The sequence below is a fragment of the Centruroides vittatus genome, unplaced genomic scaffold (assembly GCF_030686945.1).
Source record: "Centruroides vittatus isolate TY-2023 unplaced genomic scaffold, ASM3068694v2 contig_1427, whole genome shotgun sequence".
Taxonomy (NCBI): Eukaryota; Metazoa; Arthropoda; class Arachnida; order Scorpiones; family Buthidae; genus Centruroides; species Centruroides vittatus.
The window spans coordinates 1,811,324-1,832,727 of record NW_027120893.1 but is presented as its reverse complement, the minus strand read 5'-3'; the positions used below and the strand labels follow the sequence as shown (position 1 = coordinate 1,832,727).

Here is a 21,404-nt window from a genome sequence, read left to right as displayed (position 1 = left end):
TGTATAAATGGCTAAAAAAAAAAAAAAAAAAACTTTGAATTTGATAAAAATTCGAAGGCCGTCGTCACACAAAAACTTTTTAAACTAAGCTTCAAGTATACTTACTCCATAAAGAAAAGCATTATAACAGGATTTTTCACACAAATATTAATTTAAAAACACTCGAAAAACCTAATTGAAAAACAAAATTGGAACTAAACTGTAAAAATGTACTTTTTAACTCTTAAAAATACAGTTTAATATTACATTTTGTAAGCATTTGATTAAAGGTGTATTAAATACGTTAATTTCATTATTACACGTGCATTATTTCTCGTGTTTCATATACTACAAGTTGACATTTGTAATTTTATAAATAACGATAATATATATTAAAATAGATGTGTTTCGTTCGTAATTATATTCAAACGACAATTAAATCATAATTAATTACAATAACAGAACGTTTTAATTTGATCGTAATTAGTATAATTGTAATTAAATATATTTGAATAGCGAAAACGAAGTAAGATGTTTAAAATCGAGTGAAAAAAAACTGTGATATTGAGGGGAGAATGTAAAATATTTGTTAACATTCATATGCAATGACGTAATAGCATGTTGCATACTCATAGTTCTGACTTTTACCGCAGCAGGTCGCTTTAGCATCAGGTGGGAGGGGTTTCGGAAATACACGAGGTCAGCCGGTTATTACGAAGTGACTGTTCTGGACAGTGTGAAGGTTGTCATTGTTGAAGACATGGGCTGGTTTAGTATCCTGACATTGCACATGGTGACATTATCATTGATTATCATCTACGATTCCTTAAACGTCGATGGGAGAAAACTATTTACCGTGTATTGGAACACCACTAATCCAATGTAAGTTTTTCTAAATACTTTTTATAAACATTCTCAAAGAATGTCATTCATTTATTTAAAAACTTTACAGTAATTAGAAATATATATATATATATATATATATATATTATGTTTGTTTACGTATAAATGAAAAAAATTGTACGTAATATTTGGCAATAATTCAACATTCAACATGTTAACGGTCTATTTTTTTTTAATTTTTTATTTTTTTTATATATATATAATGTGATGAAAAATCTGTTTTTAAACTTTTATAGTCGTCTAACTTTATAACCTGCACATTTCAATTGTTTTTTTTTTTTCTTTTTTTAATTCTGTGTTTAAGTAAAGAATTTCAAAATAAATACACATTAATTATTAGTATAATTTTATGTGTTTAAAAATAGAAGTGTCTTGTGTTATCGATTTGATATTCGGTTGAAAAAATCTGAAAGATTTTAGTAAGAAAAATGGGAAAAGTTTTAAAAACTTTTCTTTTTAAACTTGTATAAATAATATTTTAATTGATTTTTATTAAATTTACCAATTAATGAAATAACTTTAATATTTTAATAATTAAAAATGATTCACTTTATCCCAAGGAATTATAGAATAATATATAATACAGACTTTATTTTTTTAAACATTTTAAAATTATTTAGTCTATTCCTTTTATATAAATAAATTGGTAAATGTGATATTTTCGAAAATATTTATTACTGTTGAAAACTATTTCGACATTAAAATAAATATTTTGAGATAAAAAATTAATTAAAATGCTGGTAAAATTTTTAAATAAAACTGTAATTATTATTAATATTTAATACTTAAAAACAATGTTTTAAATTATAAAAATTAACGCACGTTATCTCTAGCATATAAGCGCTATTGGCTATATAACATTAATCTTATACATTTATCATGACTTTCTATCGATTTTTTAAATCACATTTAATAAAAAAATTATTTTATTATTCGTTAAAAAGGCATTAACTCTTATATCATATAATAGAATCTACAACAAATCAATTAGAGTGCATTGTGTGGTCTAACGAACGAGATCCGTTTAATACTTGAATTATTGGAAATGCAGTAATTGTGGTTGGAGAATCGCACGTTAGTGTGGCTAAATAGAAAATGATGTACGATGAAAAGAATGTCTCCAATTTGCACCTATAGAGCGTGGCTTAACCTGGTATATTGCAGGTCACCTATTTCTCATCCAGGAATAATATTTAATCCGGTAAGAGGTCGAAGCTGAACAATAGTCTGCTATCTATCTATTCCGTTAGTGCACAGTACCTCATTGCCCACCGAGGGTGTTAAATTTAACAAATATAGCTACGATTTTTTTCTTTTCTAACTACTTTAACGTCGAGTCTAATACCACTTCTCTAGTTAAAAAGTTACTTTATTTGTATTTATTCGAATGTATACTTATTAAAATATGAATTTATCGAATTTAAAACTATTTCTTCATATTTCATTAAAATATAATTCCTTCAAATTACGTTTACACTCTATTTGCTTTACTCATTTTTTTACAAAAGGAAATATTATTAATACGACTTTAATATTACGTTTTATAGAGTATAGCCTGCAACCATTAACGCTTCAAATCCCATGGAAAACATTAGAGAGTAAATAAAAGATATTGTACAAAATGATTTGAAGAAAAATCATTTAAGTATCATTATTCTGCTAATCATTTTTCCAACTAGAAGTTACTTTACGTTCACTCAATAACTTTTCCAATTAGAAATTATGCTTATGCATCATAAACACATCCAAAACACAAATTAGAAAATACAGTTTAATTAAAAACATAGTGAATCAAAAATATTTACTGAAAATTCTTAGTGATTCAAATCGATCGGCACTATCGGTGCCTTTAAGATGAAGAACGAGTGACAGATACGATAAACTAAATTTCCAGCAAATGCAAAGGTTGGCAACGAAAACTGTGGAAATATATAAAGCAGATTTCTAAACGTTTGCTAATCAATAAGTCGAAAACTTTTAATGCAGATAACTTATAAAGTTTCAAAGAGAATCTTCCCGCTTCTGGAATAACTACGCATCGATCGAAATAGAAAAATTGCATAATCAAAGTCTTAAACTTCGCATAGTTTCACCTTTAGAATCATTAAAAAAAAGAAACATTTAAATTTCCACAACATTTGAATTAAATCCCATTTAGATTACAATTTATCAATGGAATCGGTTAGACTAGTAACTTCTTATACGTGCGCTTGTATATATTTATAACGTTTTCTGTGTGAAATACGAATATATTTGTCGAATTAAAATATACACATAATAAGTTATATGCTAATTAACTTTATTTTATGCATAATAATTATATTATAGATAATCTTTCTATCATAGAATTATGCATGTTTAAGAAGTAAATTCTATATATATTCTATCAGATTTTGATTATAAGTTATCTAAAAAAGGGTAATATATTCGGAAAAACACATTGTTCTGTTTCATCTCTTTGTAAGATCGGGAAAATGTTTATGAAATTTAAAATAGAGAAAACTGAAGAAAGAAAAGATTAGAATACAGCTCTTATACATATATATATAAGTAAAAAATCTTTAAAGAGTGTTAAAAATAAAATTTATTGTGGAAAATCTTACCAAGTGATCAAAATCCGCTTCCTCGAGTGGAAAGAACTTTCATGAATAAGAATAACTGTCATTGAAATAAGAATAAATCAGATTTATAATCGATTCAAAATAAATTTTTTCCCTTTTTTTTATCGTTAATAACATAATCTTCTAATAATGCAAGAAACAAGCGCCGATGATCAATAATTTAAAGACTTAAAAGCCGAAAAAAAAACTTTGTATTTCTTTGTAAAGATTCAGTATTTTTATCGCTGTTTTAATAAACGAAATGGCGTTTAATTAAAATTCTGCTAGTGAAAATTCGAATTTTAATTTAAATTATAAATTTATCTTATTAATATTTAACTATTCCATTTGTTACTTTTGTTAGCATAAAGTTTCCTCCGGATGGATATAAATAAAACTAAAATTTATTTTATTTTTATCAGAATAATACTAATAAATTGATTCAATATATTACTGGAATATCGCTTTTAAAAATAATTCCCTCAACTTATTTAAAAACTTCAATTTACTTAGAAGCGGAGTAAATCATCAGCCTGTAAAATCTAGTTCTTAATGCGTTATTTAGCGAATTAAAAGAAACGCAGTTTTAATTAATTAAATTTAATTTTCCATGTATTGTAACAATGCAACAAATCAATTACTGACAGTTGGGCGACAGTTGGGCGGTAAACGGCAATCAATTGTCCTTACGGAAGTGCATGGTTGGACTTTTCTTCTCCATCCACAGCGCCATCTAGTCTGAAAGAGTAAAGATTTTCTCTTTCTGTGTCCTGACACCGATAGTTGCCTCCGATCGATGTGCAGACTCCGTCCTGTCGCCTACTGATCGCTCCGCATCGAAACATTAAGATGAAATATTATGATTATCGAGCTAAGAACATAGAAGGATAAGTCCAGATTTACTATGAATATTTGCATACTTCTGTAGTCCATCAGTGTATACCGAAGCCCTTTTTATACGTCAAATTATACGACAGATCTTACATAGAAAGTTGGCCAATGGTCTTATAATACGTTATTTAATTAAATCCTAAATCGTTCATTAACACTTGGAGCGAGTTTGGAGTCGGGGTACGAATTCCATTATCTTGTTTAATTTTGAACTTTTGGAAGCGACATTTGCCTATTTCGTTTCGCGTGTTCGTCAGCAATTTTTTTTACTCGGTTGAACGGAAGAGAACGGGCAGGTAATAAAAAAAAGGGAGGACTACCAAACACTAGGCATCCCTCTCCATTACCTACTAATAATTAGTAGCGCTGAAGGCAGGTCTCTTCTACATGGCCCGAAGCAATAAAAATCGACATTATGATCGATTGGTTTGTCCAGGTGATGATTATGAAAGATTTTCGGTTAAGACGAAACACCTGATGTGTTTAGGACACGCCCTCGAAAATGGAATAGTTGTGGCATCTCGTGAGCCTAGAGCGAATAGCAAAATGACAACTCATCTCAATGACATTCGATTGGTACAAATGGATTCGGTTATTTATAATTTGAAAAATTAAGTAAGATCTACTTTTATTTCTCATTACGAATACTACTATTGTTTCGAATTTCCTTCATAACTTATCAGCGAAATCATTCGTTATATTAAATTTATTAATAATTGACACTCTGTCCCATGGTGAAAATTGTAAAGGCAAACCTTTTATTTAAGTTATAATAAATTTCGATAACAGGACGGATTGACATTTGCATCATTCAACCAATGATAATGAGCTATTTGATATCATCACCTACTGATCGCTGTATCTAATAGCTTCATAATTTTCTAACTTTAATAACAAATCCTCTTCTTCGGCGATTTTTCCACTGAAATTTCAAAACGTTTCGAGTTTAAATTGCTTAAATTGTACCAAGGTTTTTTTTTATAAACTATTATCTTATTTATTTGTAATTTACATATCCCGAAGCGTAGAAAATATTTGTTTTTTCGTTTAGTTTAAACCTACGTAATCATTTCAATCTTGGATTTCATTACGTCGTGTTAAATAACCTGTTGTATGTAAGAATGCTAACAGTTTTAGTAGTATTAAGAATGTAGCGCCGCTGTGTTTAACTTTTTTTTTTCGAACAACAATTGCGATAAAACGCAATTCTTTTCAAATTGTAAAAAACAATAAAGGGGAGGAGAATATATTGAATTCCTCGATCTTCCTTAAAAACTCTATCGATATAACGGTAATGTCTTGGGTTACCGTAAAATCGATAGTGTTATTTGTAGGTCGAGAAAGATACGTGTTCTATATATAGTTGACGACTGGTTCCTAGGTGGCGCCATCACTCTAATAACCATTCCTTTCTCGTCGAGAAGTAAAAGAGTGAATGAAGTCAGTCAGTTCGGCACCAAAATCTGTCGATCTGACTAAATCCAATACGTTTCTCGAACGTCGAAAGAAGAGATTCTCTTCTTTTTTTATTTATATATATTTTATTTTTTTTTATTTTTTGAATAAAAGAGAAAGCATCTCTGATTTCTCTTTACCCATTTTGTTTTGGAACGTTTTTATAAGCTTCTATTCAAAAATAATCTAAGCTTATTTTACTTCAAATACCAAATAAATAAATAAAAACAAGATATCGTATTCTATTCTACGAGGCATGTATATAAGTGAATGGGTCGATAGTGGGTTAAAATAACATCTGCACTTTGTATATAAACAAAATAATCTCATAACTGATTAACGGTGATGTGTCTGAATCATTAGATACATCGTTGTAACGTAAGATTTATACGATTGTAAAAAGTCAAATTAAATAATAAAAAAAACAATTATTTAATTCCTTAATGAATATTGAACGTAACACACTCGATTTAAATATTCACAAATTAAAAAACAAAGTACAAAATTATCATCGGTGTAGGCTAAATTACTTAAAATACAGTACTTGGCACCCTAATCATATTAAAATTTTATGAAACTTCTACGTTCTGAAATTTTATTACCTTTAACACACGGTTTACTAAGATTGCTACGGAATAAATATAACAACTATTTATAGATTTACGTCCTTATTACTGCATAATAAATTCGTTCTCTTTATTCTCGTAAATTATTAACTGAATACGAAAATTTCGGCAGATATTTCATATAAATGATACAATATTCAATAAAAAAGAATATGTCTTTTATATATCATTGCATACATTACAAGTGCAAAATTTGCTTTATTTAATATTCTATTATCTTAACACTTTAAATATTCAGTGCCTTTGAGTCATAATGAAATATTTAATAAAAAAAATTTATATATTGATATATATATTGTATTTTGTTTTCCGAACTTTAAGTAGAAGTCGATTATTTTATTTTTGTGACGAAATCATTAACCTAAAATGCTCATTAAGTAATTTTCTGGTTAGGCAAAGATCCTTTATAACACGAAATACATTTATTTATTTACTACATTGTCTTCATCTCTGCTTAAATTTTACCGTACAGGATATATTAATTTATTCAAAACTCGGTATACGTAAAGTTATTTTTCTCTACTTTCTAACTACTACTTCACTTGTATAAAATAAAATTAAATAAAAGAAAAAAAAACTTATTGTGTAATCTCTCTCTTCCTTCATGCTTTGCGTGTGGTCTATCTACATTTGTTTGTATTTTACCGAGATTCTCTTATAAATTGGAAATATTCTTATTGTTTATTTATACAATGCATTCTTTCTTTTAATAAAAGTTTCAAAAATTTCTTTTTTCCTTATTTATTTTTTATTTTTTTAAGTTTCATTGCTGACAGTTCCCATCCAGTATCACTTTCGTTTTGTGTACATTCCTTTATCGATCCGGTTTAAAATATTTGTGAAAATTCTCTGACGACAGACTCTATCATTTTTATTCATATATTCAATTTCGACTTGTTTGTTAGTGTATGTGACTTTATTTTTACATCATTATTTCTTTTTTTTATATATATATATTAGTGTAATAAATTTTTGATATATCAACTCGATGGAATTGACGTGATTTAAAATTCCCTCTGGGATTTTAATAAATATACTTAAATTTTTCAAATAAGATTTTTAAATTTTGTGAATAATCTAAGATTATGTAAATCATATTAAACAAGTTAATTGAAAGTAATAATGAACGTCGGGTATATTAATATGTATATGAAGAGTTACGTGCGTTATTATAATGCATACTTTATATACTGTAATTGCAATTAATTTAGGTTATTGAAACTCTATATCACATTGAGGTTTGTTTATATAATTTATTTTTATAATAGATTTAGTATTTATTGCTGTTTCTTTATAGTGTGGTTTATAAAACAACAAAATATCGCGTTGTATACGTATGTCTAACATATAGATTAAAATAAACATGTTCAAGTATAAAATATGTATTTCATTAATAAAACGGGATAGATAGTAACCTATCTCGTTACATTTTAAAATATCAAAGTCAAAAAATCTCTTAGGAAAATTGTTATTTTATATTGGTATATTTTTCAAAAGATATTATAAAGTTCCTCTTGATATTTGGAAAATATTCGATATTATTTTCTAAACGTCAAACAGAATACTTTATTTTCCAAGCGAATAAGAAGAACACTTGTAATAAATTAATATTCACATAGGTCTAGGCTTATTCTTTGATTAATTTTTCAATTGAGTAAATTAATTAAAACATTGTAAGCGCAGACTCTAAATAAATAGATGTATTATTTTGAATTTATAAAATTTATATTTGTACGTAATATTAATTTAATTAAATCGTAATATTAATTAAACTATTCTGTTTATATTTTGATATATTTTTATCATTATTATAAAACGTCCTTACTTAAAGATCCTACAAATATTCTATTAACAAGATTACTATAAAATTTATTAGTATTTATTATGCGAGGTGCTCCTGTACGGAACTTACATATAAATTCGTTGTTATAAATATTCTAGCTTTGAAATTTAACATTAAAAAAAACCTTTTAAAATATTTTAATGCTTCTGATTAGATTAGTAAAGGTTATGCAGTTAAAAATACAACTAATAAATTCTCAATTTAAATGTTTAATAGGATTAACGAATTCATTTTCAAAGTAATTAATATTTTTTTGTATGAAAGTTTATCTGTATAATATTAAGGATTCAGAAGTAAAAAAGCCAAGATTATAAACTGTAGTTTTTAATAACTGTTTTCCACAGGAATTTTAAAGTTCAAAATTGATCAAATGACAGTATTTGCTGTCATTAAATTAAACGTAAAATTTTTGCTCGTTCAAGAACTTAAGATTTTATATCATGTAAGTTGTTACTTTAATTTTTTCTAGAATTATTCTAGATAATTAATTCATTGTGCGCATTCTGAATCATACGTTTAATTGATAATAAAACACATATTGTTCTTGTACTAATATCTTAATGATAGTCTTTAATTGATTATTTTACTTCAAATATACCTACCTAAAGATATTTATCAGTTTTTCTGTGTTTCATATAATAAAACTTCATATTTATTATATGACCAATTTTATTATATTTTATATAAATCAGTTTTTTGCCAACAGACAACTATGTTGTATTTTTCCAATTGTTTTTAACACAGTTTTTCGTTTAATTACATTAATTTTACAGTATAAAACACAAAATAATTGCAATCTTTCTTTTCTGTGAACATTAAATTTGTATTTTTCTCGGTGTTCTTTCTATACGAAAAACAAAACCCTGCTTTATATTTTAAACTCTGTTCTCTTCCTTAAAACTAATTTGTATTCTCATGGAATTTTCTTATTCGTTTACAAAATTAAGTTATTTCTGAATTCGTTAGCTGAATTTTCTTTTAAAAAATACTTTTATTTATCTTTTTAACGATTCAAATTACTCTATTACTTTACGCTTCATTCGAAAACTGCAACAGTTATGAATAGAGAATAGAGACTTTCGTCATTCAAAAATATCTTATTCTCTATTTATATTAAGTTAATATTTTCTTTAGGCAGGGCTTGTTTTATATTTATTTAGCACTGTAGCTTTTTTATTATTAGGCTATAAAGCGCTTTCTCTTTCGTTAAAATCTCTTTCGACATTATTTTCTCGTCTGTACAATCGTTTAAAAATCTTAATTTTTAACGATTTATTACTCAGTTAACGTACAATTTTCATGCATTATATTGACATAATTTCATTTTATTGAGGAGAATAATGTTATTTACTCCCTTTCTTTTTTGGTAATCATATTTTAGCTTCTAGTTCTTCTGCTTGAAAAGAAGAATCCATTTCCATTCTTTTAAAATTCCAACATCCTCCTTTTATCTTATTCAATTCTATTCTCATTCTAAATCCCAGTCTTTATCTTTCAACCAAATGTTAATCGATATACACTTTTATTTGCATTTGTCTTTCTTCCAACTTTTAAACGTTTTTATCAAAGATCTTATTTTATCTTTCATTTTCTACTCTTTTTTCTTCTTTACAATCCTACTAAATATTACATTTTTTTTTGTTATTATTTGTGCATTTCCCTATTGTAATTTACTTTAATGGAAATTTAAAATTTTGCTAAACACAATTAATTACTGCCGCAATCACAATGTTAGATAATTATAATACAGTTTTCCTTTAATATAAAACATTATCATCTTGGCCTATAGTTATTCGCGTAGGCAATATATTTAAAGCGAAATATGTATGGAAAATATTAAATATGTACTGTACATATTTGGTAGATTTTTATATAGGCCTAAATTACAACTGTTTTTTTAATATAGAGAGTGAAAATGACTTACATTCCCGTTAAATTTAGCTTAATTTAGATGTTATTTTCTTAGTAAAAATGGAAAAAGAACTGTTTAATATTTAGTTTTAGCGAACGTGAAAAAATTTCGTCTCTTGTCTGTCAGTTACGCTTTTCAAATTTCAGTTAACGAACCTATTTCATTCAAGTGTAACACGCTTTATTTCTTTAGTAATTCGCATTCTATCTTATCTTGTACGCATACCTCGTACACTATATAAGGCTATATACTTTTAATTATATTCTATTGACAATTTTTAAATCTATAATAGATGATTATCTCAGTCAGCATCGTCTTTTTGATAATGATATTTGCATTCTCATTGTATTTTTTTTCTATCGCCGCTCGATATTTTTGCATATATTAGCATTTTGTCACTCTCCTATTTTTAATTCGCGATTGTTATTTTTTTTATTTAACTATCTACCTTTTTATTAAGCGCTGATTGATAATATTGTTTCGTCGTGTACTCGCATGTTTTATCAAGCAGTTTACACCTATACAGTTGTTTGCCGAATGTATTGAGTAGAAACCGAACTGCTCATTACATAACAATGCAGAAAGAAATTATTTTTCCATCTTTCAGTACCGGTTGTGACTCGGCATAAGTTCGTCGAGTAGAAAATTATAATTAAGCTCGGAGTTTCTACTAATTTTTGTAACCTACTCGGTTTATTATGTTTCTTTCTTCAGTTTTAATTACAAAAGAAACGTTTAAGTAAAATTTATATTGCTTCGAAAACATATTTAACGAAGTTAATTTGATGTTTTTTCCGTGCTTGTTTTAAATTAATTGTTTCAATTTTGAAATTACTTTTAAAAAAACTAAAAATAATAATAAAAAATAAACAGAACTTTTACATAAGCTTCTTTTAAAAATAATCAATAGTTTAAGTTATTATTATTTTGTTTTTTCGTTCTTTATTTTCTTTATATTTGTAATTTTAAAATGTTATAATTCAATAGGATTTAATGAATTTATATAGTTAATAATCTAATTACTTTCATTTTATATCTAAACGTAGTAGAATGAAAGGAAATGTTATTCATATCTATTATTTTAAAAGATAAAAATTGCCTGTTGAAACTTCCATTTATCGTAGTTTGTTTCGCATTTGTTTATTTGCTTGTGTATTGAAATGCGTGTATAGGCTGTGTTTATCTATTTATTTACTTTTCAATTTTTAAATAACAATGATAAAGTATTAAAAAAATTAATTTTATAAAGTATTTTGAGTACGTTTCTTGTCATAAATTTCTCCGGAACTTTCATTGTTTAGTTTAATAGTTTATTGATGTCGTATTGTCTTCGTCCGTGTTTTATCTTCATTTGTTAGAAATCTGTATTTGAATCGATTGTAATTTCAATTGCACTTTCAATATTAACACATATTTTCTATTATTTGTACCGTTTTTATCGTAGAATAAATCATATCGGCTTTACTAAATGCAATGTAACTCTTTAAAATCGAAACTAATTAACGCTGACTGTATGTAAGAGGTCCATGCCATTTCAATCATACTTGGAGTGTCAAGAGTATTATAGTTTGTTAGTTTAAACAAACAATAAATCAACGGCTATCTGGAATATGTAACATAACCTTCTTTTGTATACTTATATAAGTGAACACATATACAAAGAGATCATTGTTCATTCCTATTTCATCTTTCTGTCTTGTGTCATCATAAGATGAGTGTCATACAACAAAACATTTATTGTTTATATATTATATATATATAACTTATAATAAAATTTTATGCTTCTTTAGTTTACTATCTTCTTTAAATGATTTTTTCGCATTTGAAAAGTTATCGAAGATATAAAACACATGATAAAATGAAACATTGTATGATAATTTTACGGGTATTAGTTTATATTATGTCGGAATGGAAAAATTTAAAATCTTGCAATAAAAATGCGCCTATAGTTTCTTAGATGATCATACCCAGATGTAAGAAGGGTGGATAATCTAGAATCGGTATGGTACAGTGAAAAGCAATTCTTTTGTAATGACCCATTCTGTGAAGCAAACCATACACCTGCCATTAACACTGGCCTAAGGAAAGTCTACTATCGACCGACCCAGCTATTTAAAACAATAACAGACTGGTTCAGACCTATACTTCCACCCCACATTTACCTCGTAATGGTTCGTGCAGTGTCGGGGAACACGTCTTGAGTGGAATAGGAGGCTCCAGACCTTGCACCCGTAGACGTGTAATAGATAACTATAAAGGTTGCTCAACACATTTCTTGCCCTTGGAATTTATTTTATTTAATTTATCCTAAAGTAAAATAGATGAGGTTAATTGAAATCAGTAGTAATTGAAGCAAATTGCATCACGAAGCGTATAATTTATTAATTTAAATTGTAAAAGAACCTCGTAAATCTAAACTTCGTTCTATTATTATCATCATTTTTTTTCCTTTCTTTAAGAAATTGCTTCAGAAGAAAATTAAACTTTTCTAGAAAGCTGCAGCTAGTTCTTATTTTATTATTATTTTTTTTTAATATAAAACTATCGATTCTCTTACGATCTTTTCTTCCAGTCGACATATCTTTCTATAGCGATAGTTTTTAATGATGAATTTTTGTCAATTTTCTTAATTTTTTTCCAAAAAAATAAAAAAATAAAAATATATTATAAAACAAATGTTCAGCATCATTATAGAATTTTTTTTTCTTAGATAAACATTTATGAAATATTAATTTTGTAATTTGATCAATAAAAACTGGAGGTCAAATAAAATTGAGGGGAAAAAAAATGTATTTCTAGTTAATCGAAACTGCTGAAATATTCATTAGGTATATCAGTACTTTTTTCTAAGTGAATATTTAGAGAATCTGTAAATATTTATTATCAAACTTTAGCGCCATATTTCTTCTTTCAAATTTATCTAATCGCGTACAAAATGCCATTTATAAAATATTTAAAAAAATGCTTAATATCATTACCCGATCGTCTCCGATCGGGAGTACCATAAAAGACACTGTCGAGCACGATTTCACCTGCGATTTCAATCAGTAACGAAGATACCGTCGGCAGCTGGCGCCACTGTCCTTCTCGGAGACGTCATTGCTGTAGCTATAATTTGACGAGACATCTTCGAGTGACAGGCTGCGATTCTTCTTTCCGAGGATAATTCTCCTGTTTAAAATATATACACACTTCATCCGTCTTGTACAATGTACAATTGTAACTTTTGACATTTCTTTCTAATTTTTCAATAAATTTTTTTTTTGTTTTTCGTCGTTGATAAATTTATTTTTGAAATTCTTTGAAAATAAAACAAGTAATTTATAACTGAGACGTTATTTATGGCATGATATTTTGTAACAAATGTCATTCTTTTCTGTTTTGTTTTCTATTGCAAAGAAGAAAAATATACTTGGCTAATTTAAAAATTTGCAGATAATCTGTATTATTCATTTGTTTTTCTTTCTAAACATAATTAATTTTTGTTTCTGAATGTATATAATTAAATATATACGTACATTCTTTATTTCTGCAAATTTATTATTAGTTCTTTAACGAATAATTATATAGAATTATTCAGAAAAATCCATCGATTACTTATTCATAAGCATAAATATTTGGAATAAGAAAGAAAAGAAATAAGAATATTTCAGAAAATCTTTAAATTTTCCGTTCTATTTCACATCAATTGTTATTTTTCTTTAAGAATACTTTTCATAAATATTATATGATCTTCAATTTAGGCCTGTATATTCTTCAAATTCTTAAATAAAACCGGAAAATAAACCAATACTCTATTTAATTTACGTATGCATAAAGTGTTATATTTAATGTACTGTACACGAAACAAAGTATACAGATCTGACAATAAGCTCCCCCCTTATGAAATATCATTTATTAAAGTAATACGTGTATTTTTCTTCCCCTCTTCACTGTCATATTACAATACAAATTTTGACTGTAAAACTATTATATGTTTGAATTTAACAATTCGACCGTTACTTTATCTAAAATATATTTAATATAAAGTGAAAAATTGTTTGAAGAAGTACAGTAAATGTTTACATAAGTAATTTTGAACGTATTTTGTTTATATCATATTCGATTTTGTGGTCAACGTATAATTTGCAAAAATCACTTAATAGGAAGAAAATGTACTAAAGAAAAACATTTTAATCTTTCTTTTAACCGGAGAAAAATCTGAAAAGTAAGACAAACAAGAGAAATCATTAAGAACCACCTAACCAGTTACCGCCGGTGGGATAACCATGTGGCACAGTAACACCAGAAGGGAGAAATTCTTGACCCCTAGTCTCTTACCCGTATATATCACGGGGAGAATATTCTTCACGTGCTGCCTCGGGGATTCGAAGCCCGCAATTCGTTGGTAGTCGGAAGTTTTTGATTGCGTAGATTTTACTAGTGGACCACACATGTTGGATCTAATAGATAGGGTCGTGTACGACTGATCATTACCTACGGTCCATAGTAGCCTAGTGCTCTTTCCTAGCTCAGTAGGATACCTATTAATACCTCGCGGGCTTACAATTGCTTTTTGCGTGCATCTTTCAATTTAGCTATCGAAATCATCTTGCTTCTTCTAATGAGACCGTAACCAATAAGCCCGCGGGTTAATGTTTCGACCTAAAATTTCAAAACTTCCTGACCACACATTTTGATCGTGTTAATAGAATATGCTAACAATAAATGTCGAAAATAAAAGGTCAAAGTAAAATCTGATTCTCCGGGATAAAATTTATCGATCAGTCAGTCATTTTTTCAGTTTCAAATAAAAACTATTTTTTTATTTAGACAGATAAAATATCAAAAGGTTCGTCCAGTTAAGAATTAACAATCGAACTTTAATGAAAATATCTCAAATAAATATTTCAAACGCAAATTTTAAGATTAAAAAACACATATAAATATTTAGTTTACTTCAAGAAGAATTCCAGTAAGCTACAAAATTATAATCATCGAGAACAATGGAATCTGTTAGAGTGGATAGATTAATTTTAAAACGTTTCGGTCTTGTATTTCAATTTTTTAAAAGAATTTTTATTTATTTTAAAAGATTTAGTTTTGTTTCTTTATAAATTTTAAATAGACAATATAGAAAATACACTTTAATATTTTGTCGAGTAAATATAATTTCACAAATTGAGGCCCGTTTGTTTAATTTTAGATATTTTTACATTTTGCAAATTCAGTTAGTTTGAGTGATATTGAATTTATCATTTTGATTTTTAGAAAAACATTCCAATAAAAGCAATAGAAACAATTTATATTTATGAGGTCGCTATCTTAACTTAGTCCCATTTAATTTAAAGCCCATATAGATAAATCAGGGATCAAGTTAGCATCTTAAATGAATACCGTTTTGTAATCGGATGTATTCTTAGGCTTTTGTTGATTCGTTAGAAGTTTTTGAAAAAGTTTTTAACTGCGTCGTAACCTACCCTCCCTATAAAATGTCCTATACCAGATGGTAGTTTACGACATAGTTAAACCTTTCACAAAAGCCGCTAAAGAAATGCTAATACGTCGAAATAGATAATACTGAAGTATTGTATCTAGGAAGAACTCGACTTTTAATGCGCATCAGACGATGAATAAAATTTCAAATTAATAAATTTTACTTATTTTATCTGTCAAGGAAAACTTATGAATATTTTAATAAATATATATCTGAAATTTTCCAATTTGTGCATTATAATTAGCAAAATTGCTATTTAGTATTATCCCGTCAAGCATTTATTTTTCAATGCGCATTTCCTCCTCTATAAGATGATGAATGGAACTTTTATAATATTAATAATTGATACCTTGGTTGTATCATCGAGGTGGTGATCATCTAGGATCGTTGATGATAGCCCTTAGGTTGAATTCGGGCATTTTACCAAAAGAATATAATAACAATAATCCAAAAATGTGGAGCTTGCCAATGCATTCGCTTTTAGAGTCTTTAAACAATTACATTTAATAAAATTTTTTCTATATTGTAATTATATTATTTAAGATTAAATTACGAATTACCTATCCTCAGAAAAGTAATATTCTATTCCAGTTAAAATCCTAACACCATTAAAATATTTAATTACCTTTTAAATTACGATTAGGATTAATTTCTTTAAGGAAAAACATAGAATAGTTTGAAACTCGTTGCTTTATAATCAATCAACGTTATTTTATAGCCTAAAATGAATATAAAAGTTTACATACTCTACACGCGCAAATACGTTATATCTTGAAATATCTTTATTAATGCCTTTTATATGGAGCTATATATTTTATATTATACTAAACTATATGATATTTATGAAATTCTTCAAGAAATATAATGTATATATAGTCTAAGTTATGTTTCCCTATATCTATTGTACAGTATCTGTACAGTACGTAAACTACTAGTCTATATATACATAGAAATGTCTGTGTATAAAGTACTGTATATCCTGTATTTAGTAAGACTCTATCTACATATACCCATTCATGAGTTTTCGGTTATAGAATATAATCCTGTGTTTTTAATTGTTCTACAGTCTAATAGCATTCAAATATAAGCATTTGCAGTGTGCATCAAATTATTAAATTTATTAATTTCTTTAAAATGATAAAGAAATATCTGGCTTAGATATAGAAGTTTAATATAAAATATTCAGAACATTTTCATTTGTCACAACACGATTTTCATAATAAATAGACCTGGAGCCTAACAATGTTACACTATCTTTTCGAGATTCCTTATAAATAAGGAAACTTGTATCTATAAATAAAGAAAGAAAAATGATTTTGTCGTATCATATATTTTGTAGGAAAGCCAGAGAAGTTTATGAGTTATTCAAAAATATAGGTTTTATGAAATTTAATCGAAGCCACACAGGTCTATTACAAATATAATATATCACCTCAAATGATATATTAATAGGAATAATTTATCGGTTTATCAACCACAAATTATACAGCCCTATTAGAAAAATTGCTATAAATAGCTTTATAACAAGCAAAATTTTAATTTCTTTCGTCCGGAGATGTTATAGATTATAGCGTGTACGAACACACTTCCGTTCTAGCAGGTGTTGGTATTTTATGTGGATGGCATCGCTGACAAAATGGACGGTCATCGACGACTGGCTAATAACAGGTATTACCCATCATCCTTCGCGTCGTTCTCCAGTCAAATTTGAATGCCTCGGGCTTATCAGACTCGTCACCTTGTCAACTAATAGAATACGGACAACATATATGTCATAACTAACAAAAACCGCTTCGTCTTTCTTCTTCTTGAATTACTGAAGTAGACCTATAATATCTCCAATTTTTTACTTCTTAAGTTGTATAATCGATTCATCCTTCGATCGAAAATTTCGATTTATATGTTCTGTTTCATTGTTTATATCTGTAATCATTTAGCCTAAAGGTTTTCTTATTGGGGGCTCAATTAACCTATAAATCAGTTACCCCATCTTAAATTTACCATATCCAAATCCATATTATTATTATTATGCCTTATATCTTCTGCTTGTTTTATGTCCCTCGTTAAAAAGTTTAAAAATTCGAGAAACTGTTATAACATCCTATAATTTACTTTTTATTACCAGAGGGAAGTGTCAATACCGAAAGCTTCTATTTCATTTTTTTATATACAGTATATATATAAATATTCGTTATTTATTTATTATATTATTGAATTTTACTTACATTACTTTAGGGTACATTTAAAAATGTATTTTAAAAGCTTCATATGCCCTTAGGAGGTATAGTCACATGCGTTATATGCCATTTTTTTACAGTTAATAGTTGGCTAAAAATTAATGCATGTAATTAATGACTTTTGAACAATATCATTATCTAAATTCCTTTTATCAATTTGCATTAGATATACATTACGTTACAAAAGTGAAATATGTCGGATATTAATCAAGTATCTAACGTTATAAACGTCCAGATTTATTTGTACATTTATCTACATTTCATCAGATAATGTGGCCAAGGTTAATTTAGTGTCAATAATTTATATTGTTGTAAATAAAATGTAAAAATTATGAAAATGCACTTGTAGGAAATGACCATTAATAGCATGAACAATGACGTCATAGTAAAGCGAATGGTTGTTGAGTTCATGAGCATCTATCTTTAGACTCGACACCTAAGTCTAATCATCGTTTAACACTATCATTACAGGCGTTAGAAGTATTTTTATTGTTATGGGTTCCTCACGTTGATGTACGTCTTTTGTCCTCTACCATTCTAACTGAACTTAGGAGATCATACAAAGAACTTCAAAACGTTCGGTTACAAAGGTGTGTACATGATCTGGACAATAGAAGGGTGTATAGTAAGAATTCCTGAATAGTTAACTCATTTCCCTCGGTCAAGAATAGGTCGAAAATTCGATTTTTAACACTAAAGTTTAATTAGCAAATCTTATTCGACACTTATACGACTTATACAATGCATAACAATAAAGCGGTATATATATATGTTATCTGATGTAAAATTCCTGAATTAATCTACAAAGTGATAACGATCAACAATTAGTAGATTCACGGAAATCTAAAACCGAGATGAATTTAATTAAATAATTAAAAGAAAATATAATTTGACCTTAATCGTAATTATTTTCAAACTTGATGTAATTTTAAGTAAGAATTTTAAAGAGATTTTAAGAATTATTTAGTTAAAAGTTTACACAATCGAAACTCTCGAAATATTAATTCAGTAAATTTGAATTAAAATTTCGAGAATTCTGTTACTGTATGCAGATAACATTCTAAGTATTATACATTAGCATCTTACATTTTATTCCCAAGAAAATTATTCAAATCAGTGTATTAACAACTCGAACATTTTTACGCACAATTTTATAAAAGAAAATGTAGCAGTTTTAGTAAAAATTAAACTAAAAATTTCCAATTTTATCCTGAAAAAAACCAATAAATCACATGTTTATTATTATATATAGCCGTTTAATATCCGAAAACTTTAGACTGCAGCTTCATTTAAGTTAAGAAGTCGTCTTTTAGATTATTAAACATCTCATAAAATAACTTATTACCAAATTTTCGGTTATTTTAATTTTATTTCTAGATAAATATCGCAAAATTTCGTTTATATTTTAACTTTTGAATATTGTTTTAACGTTATGTCTTAATATAATTATTAGTTTTTATCTTGTATTGAAATCATGCGTATATAAAAAGATGAGGAGAATCTTCTTCTGTAAAAACACGAACAAATACAATGGATAATAATTTGGAGTTTAATAGTTGCTTACAAGTTGCCGATACTCTCTCTCTATCCACAGGAAACTATTGCTACCGTGCAGTACTTTTTCTCTATGTGTTCGGACGTCAATGGTTTTTGTTCAAAAGATTTCTAACGACGTTATTTTCTTAAATCATTCGCCTTTGTGCTATCCATCAATTTTTTTTCCTCGAGAAAGTAAACTGGAAAAAAATAGCAATAGGGTATTTACCGTACTTTTTTTCTTCTTTTTCTCTGAAATAATATAGTAATTTCCTTTCCAATGTTCTATTTTAACAAAACAATTTACTCGCAACTCCCTAAAAGAAGTTGCAATCACATATGTACTGTACGTCCACTGAATTCGCAATTTTAATACCGTAACATTGTTAAAGAATTATATTTTTAACATTAAATAAGTCTATTCGGTTTTTTTTTATAATTATCGACGTCGAATAAAAAATTGGAAATTAGTTAAATCAATTTTTAGCTTGGTTTAACTAATCAATCAGATCCTTCTTGTATTCAACGTAGACAATTCATTCTTTTTGTATGGCATGAAATGTTTGTATAACATGCTATTTTCTTAATTGCACCAATTGGGAAGTCTTTGTATTTTATTTCTGATCATTTTTTTACTATGTTAAGTCTCTTTTCTTTTCTCTTTATGAAGAAGTAGATTGTTTCTTTGTTAAATTTTTAATAAATCTATTATTAAAGATTTATTACTTCAACCCTGACGAGACTCTATCTTAAATGGGAGTGGAATTATTTTTAGGCTACACGTGTTTTTCTAATTTCCAATTAAAGTGTTTTCTCACCCTTCAAGTATTACATAAAATAATAAATTAATCTCAATACATTTAAGTAATAATACGAATGATATCACTACTACAAATGAATAGCTTTTGATCTCTTTACTGTTAATTCATTAAAGTCTATTAAATGAAATTTCGAATTTAGAAATTGATTTATGTACATAAATTTTGTTTGTAAGTTATAAAAAGAATACCTCCACGTATTTTATTTACACATTTTAAAGCAGGAAAAATAGCTACGTAAATAATGTCAGTCAATACAGCAATATTTATATATGGAGACGTGAAAAAGCTACATTATAATATTTATAAAGCATACCGTGAAAGTTTACATAATCCAACATTCCTTGTAAAAGATGTCAGGTAAACCTACGTCATTTTTCAGTAGAGAATTTTCCTTTTTAAATAGACATAGATAGAATATTTAATGTATTCGTGTATTAATTTGATGCCGATTTTTTTAGAGGAAAGAAGAAATTTTGTCTAAATCGTTCTAGTTTCGTATATTCTTTTCGTAAAACTATTTACATAACGGCAGTTTATTAAAGATATTTCATACTAGATTTAAGTCTGGAGTACGAACAAGAGGTGTTTAACAATTTGTCAAGTAAAATTTATGATAGACTTTGTAGTAGCCTAAGTCTATAGTGGGTAAGCATTTGTGTGATAAATAATATATTCTTCGTCTTTAATATTCACCAACGCTATTCTAAGAAGCCCTAGTTTGAAGGTTAACAGATAATTTCCTCCAATCATTTCAAACAGTTCTTTATGTCTAAGGAAGCAGACAAAACAGGAACGCCCATATAAGATTTGAGTAAAGTAGGCGGGACATTACGATGACATCAACTTCAGACAAATTAATCGGAAATGATAAAGTTGTCCCCCCTTGAATATTAAAGAAGCCTCTGGCAAGAGAGATAAGATGAATGCAACAACGTCACGTTAAGAATCATCCACTTTAGAAATGTATTGAAGTTTCATAGCGAGCTAATTTTAGAAATTTGATAAATTTCTAAGACTTTTATCACAGTTAAATTTGCTTTGAATTTAAAACAATGCTTTTAATATAATAAAATTTGCAAGAGAATTGCCTAAGAAGACTAATTTTATTAACGATTCTGTAATCAA

General features: G+C 27.2%; 1 protein-coding gene across 1 annotated transcript in view; it reads left to right on the top strand.

The window, feature by feature from the left end:
* Positions 1-677: 677 nt before the first annotated feature.
* LOC136968301 (ephrin-B1-like) overlaps positions 678-21,404 on the top strand; it is a 166,333-nt gene continuing 145,606 nt past the window's right edge. The window contains exon 1 of the mRNA XM_067262305.1: positions 678-861. Within this exon, the coding sequence (XP_067118406.1) occupies positions 740-861 (122 nt within the window). The 5' untranslated portion in view covers positions 678-739. The remainder of the gene's footprint in view (positions 862-21,404) is intronic.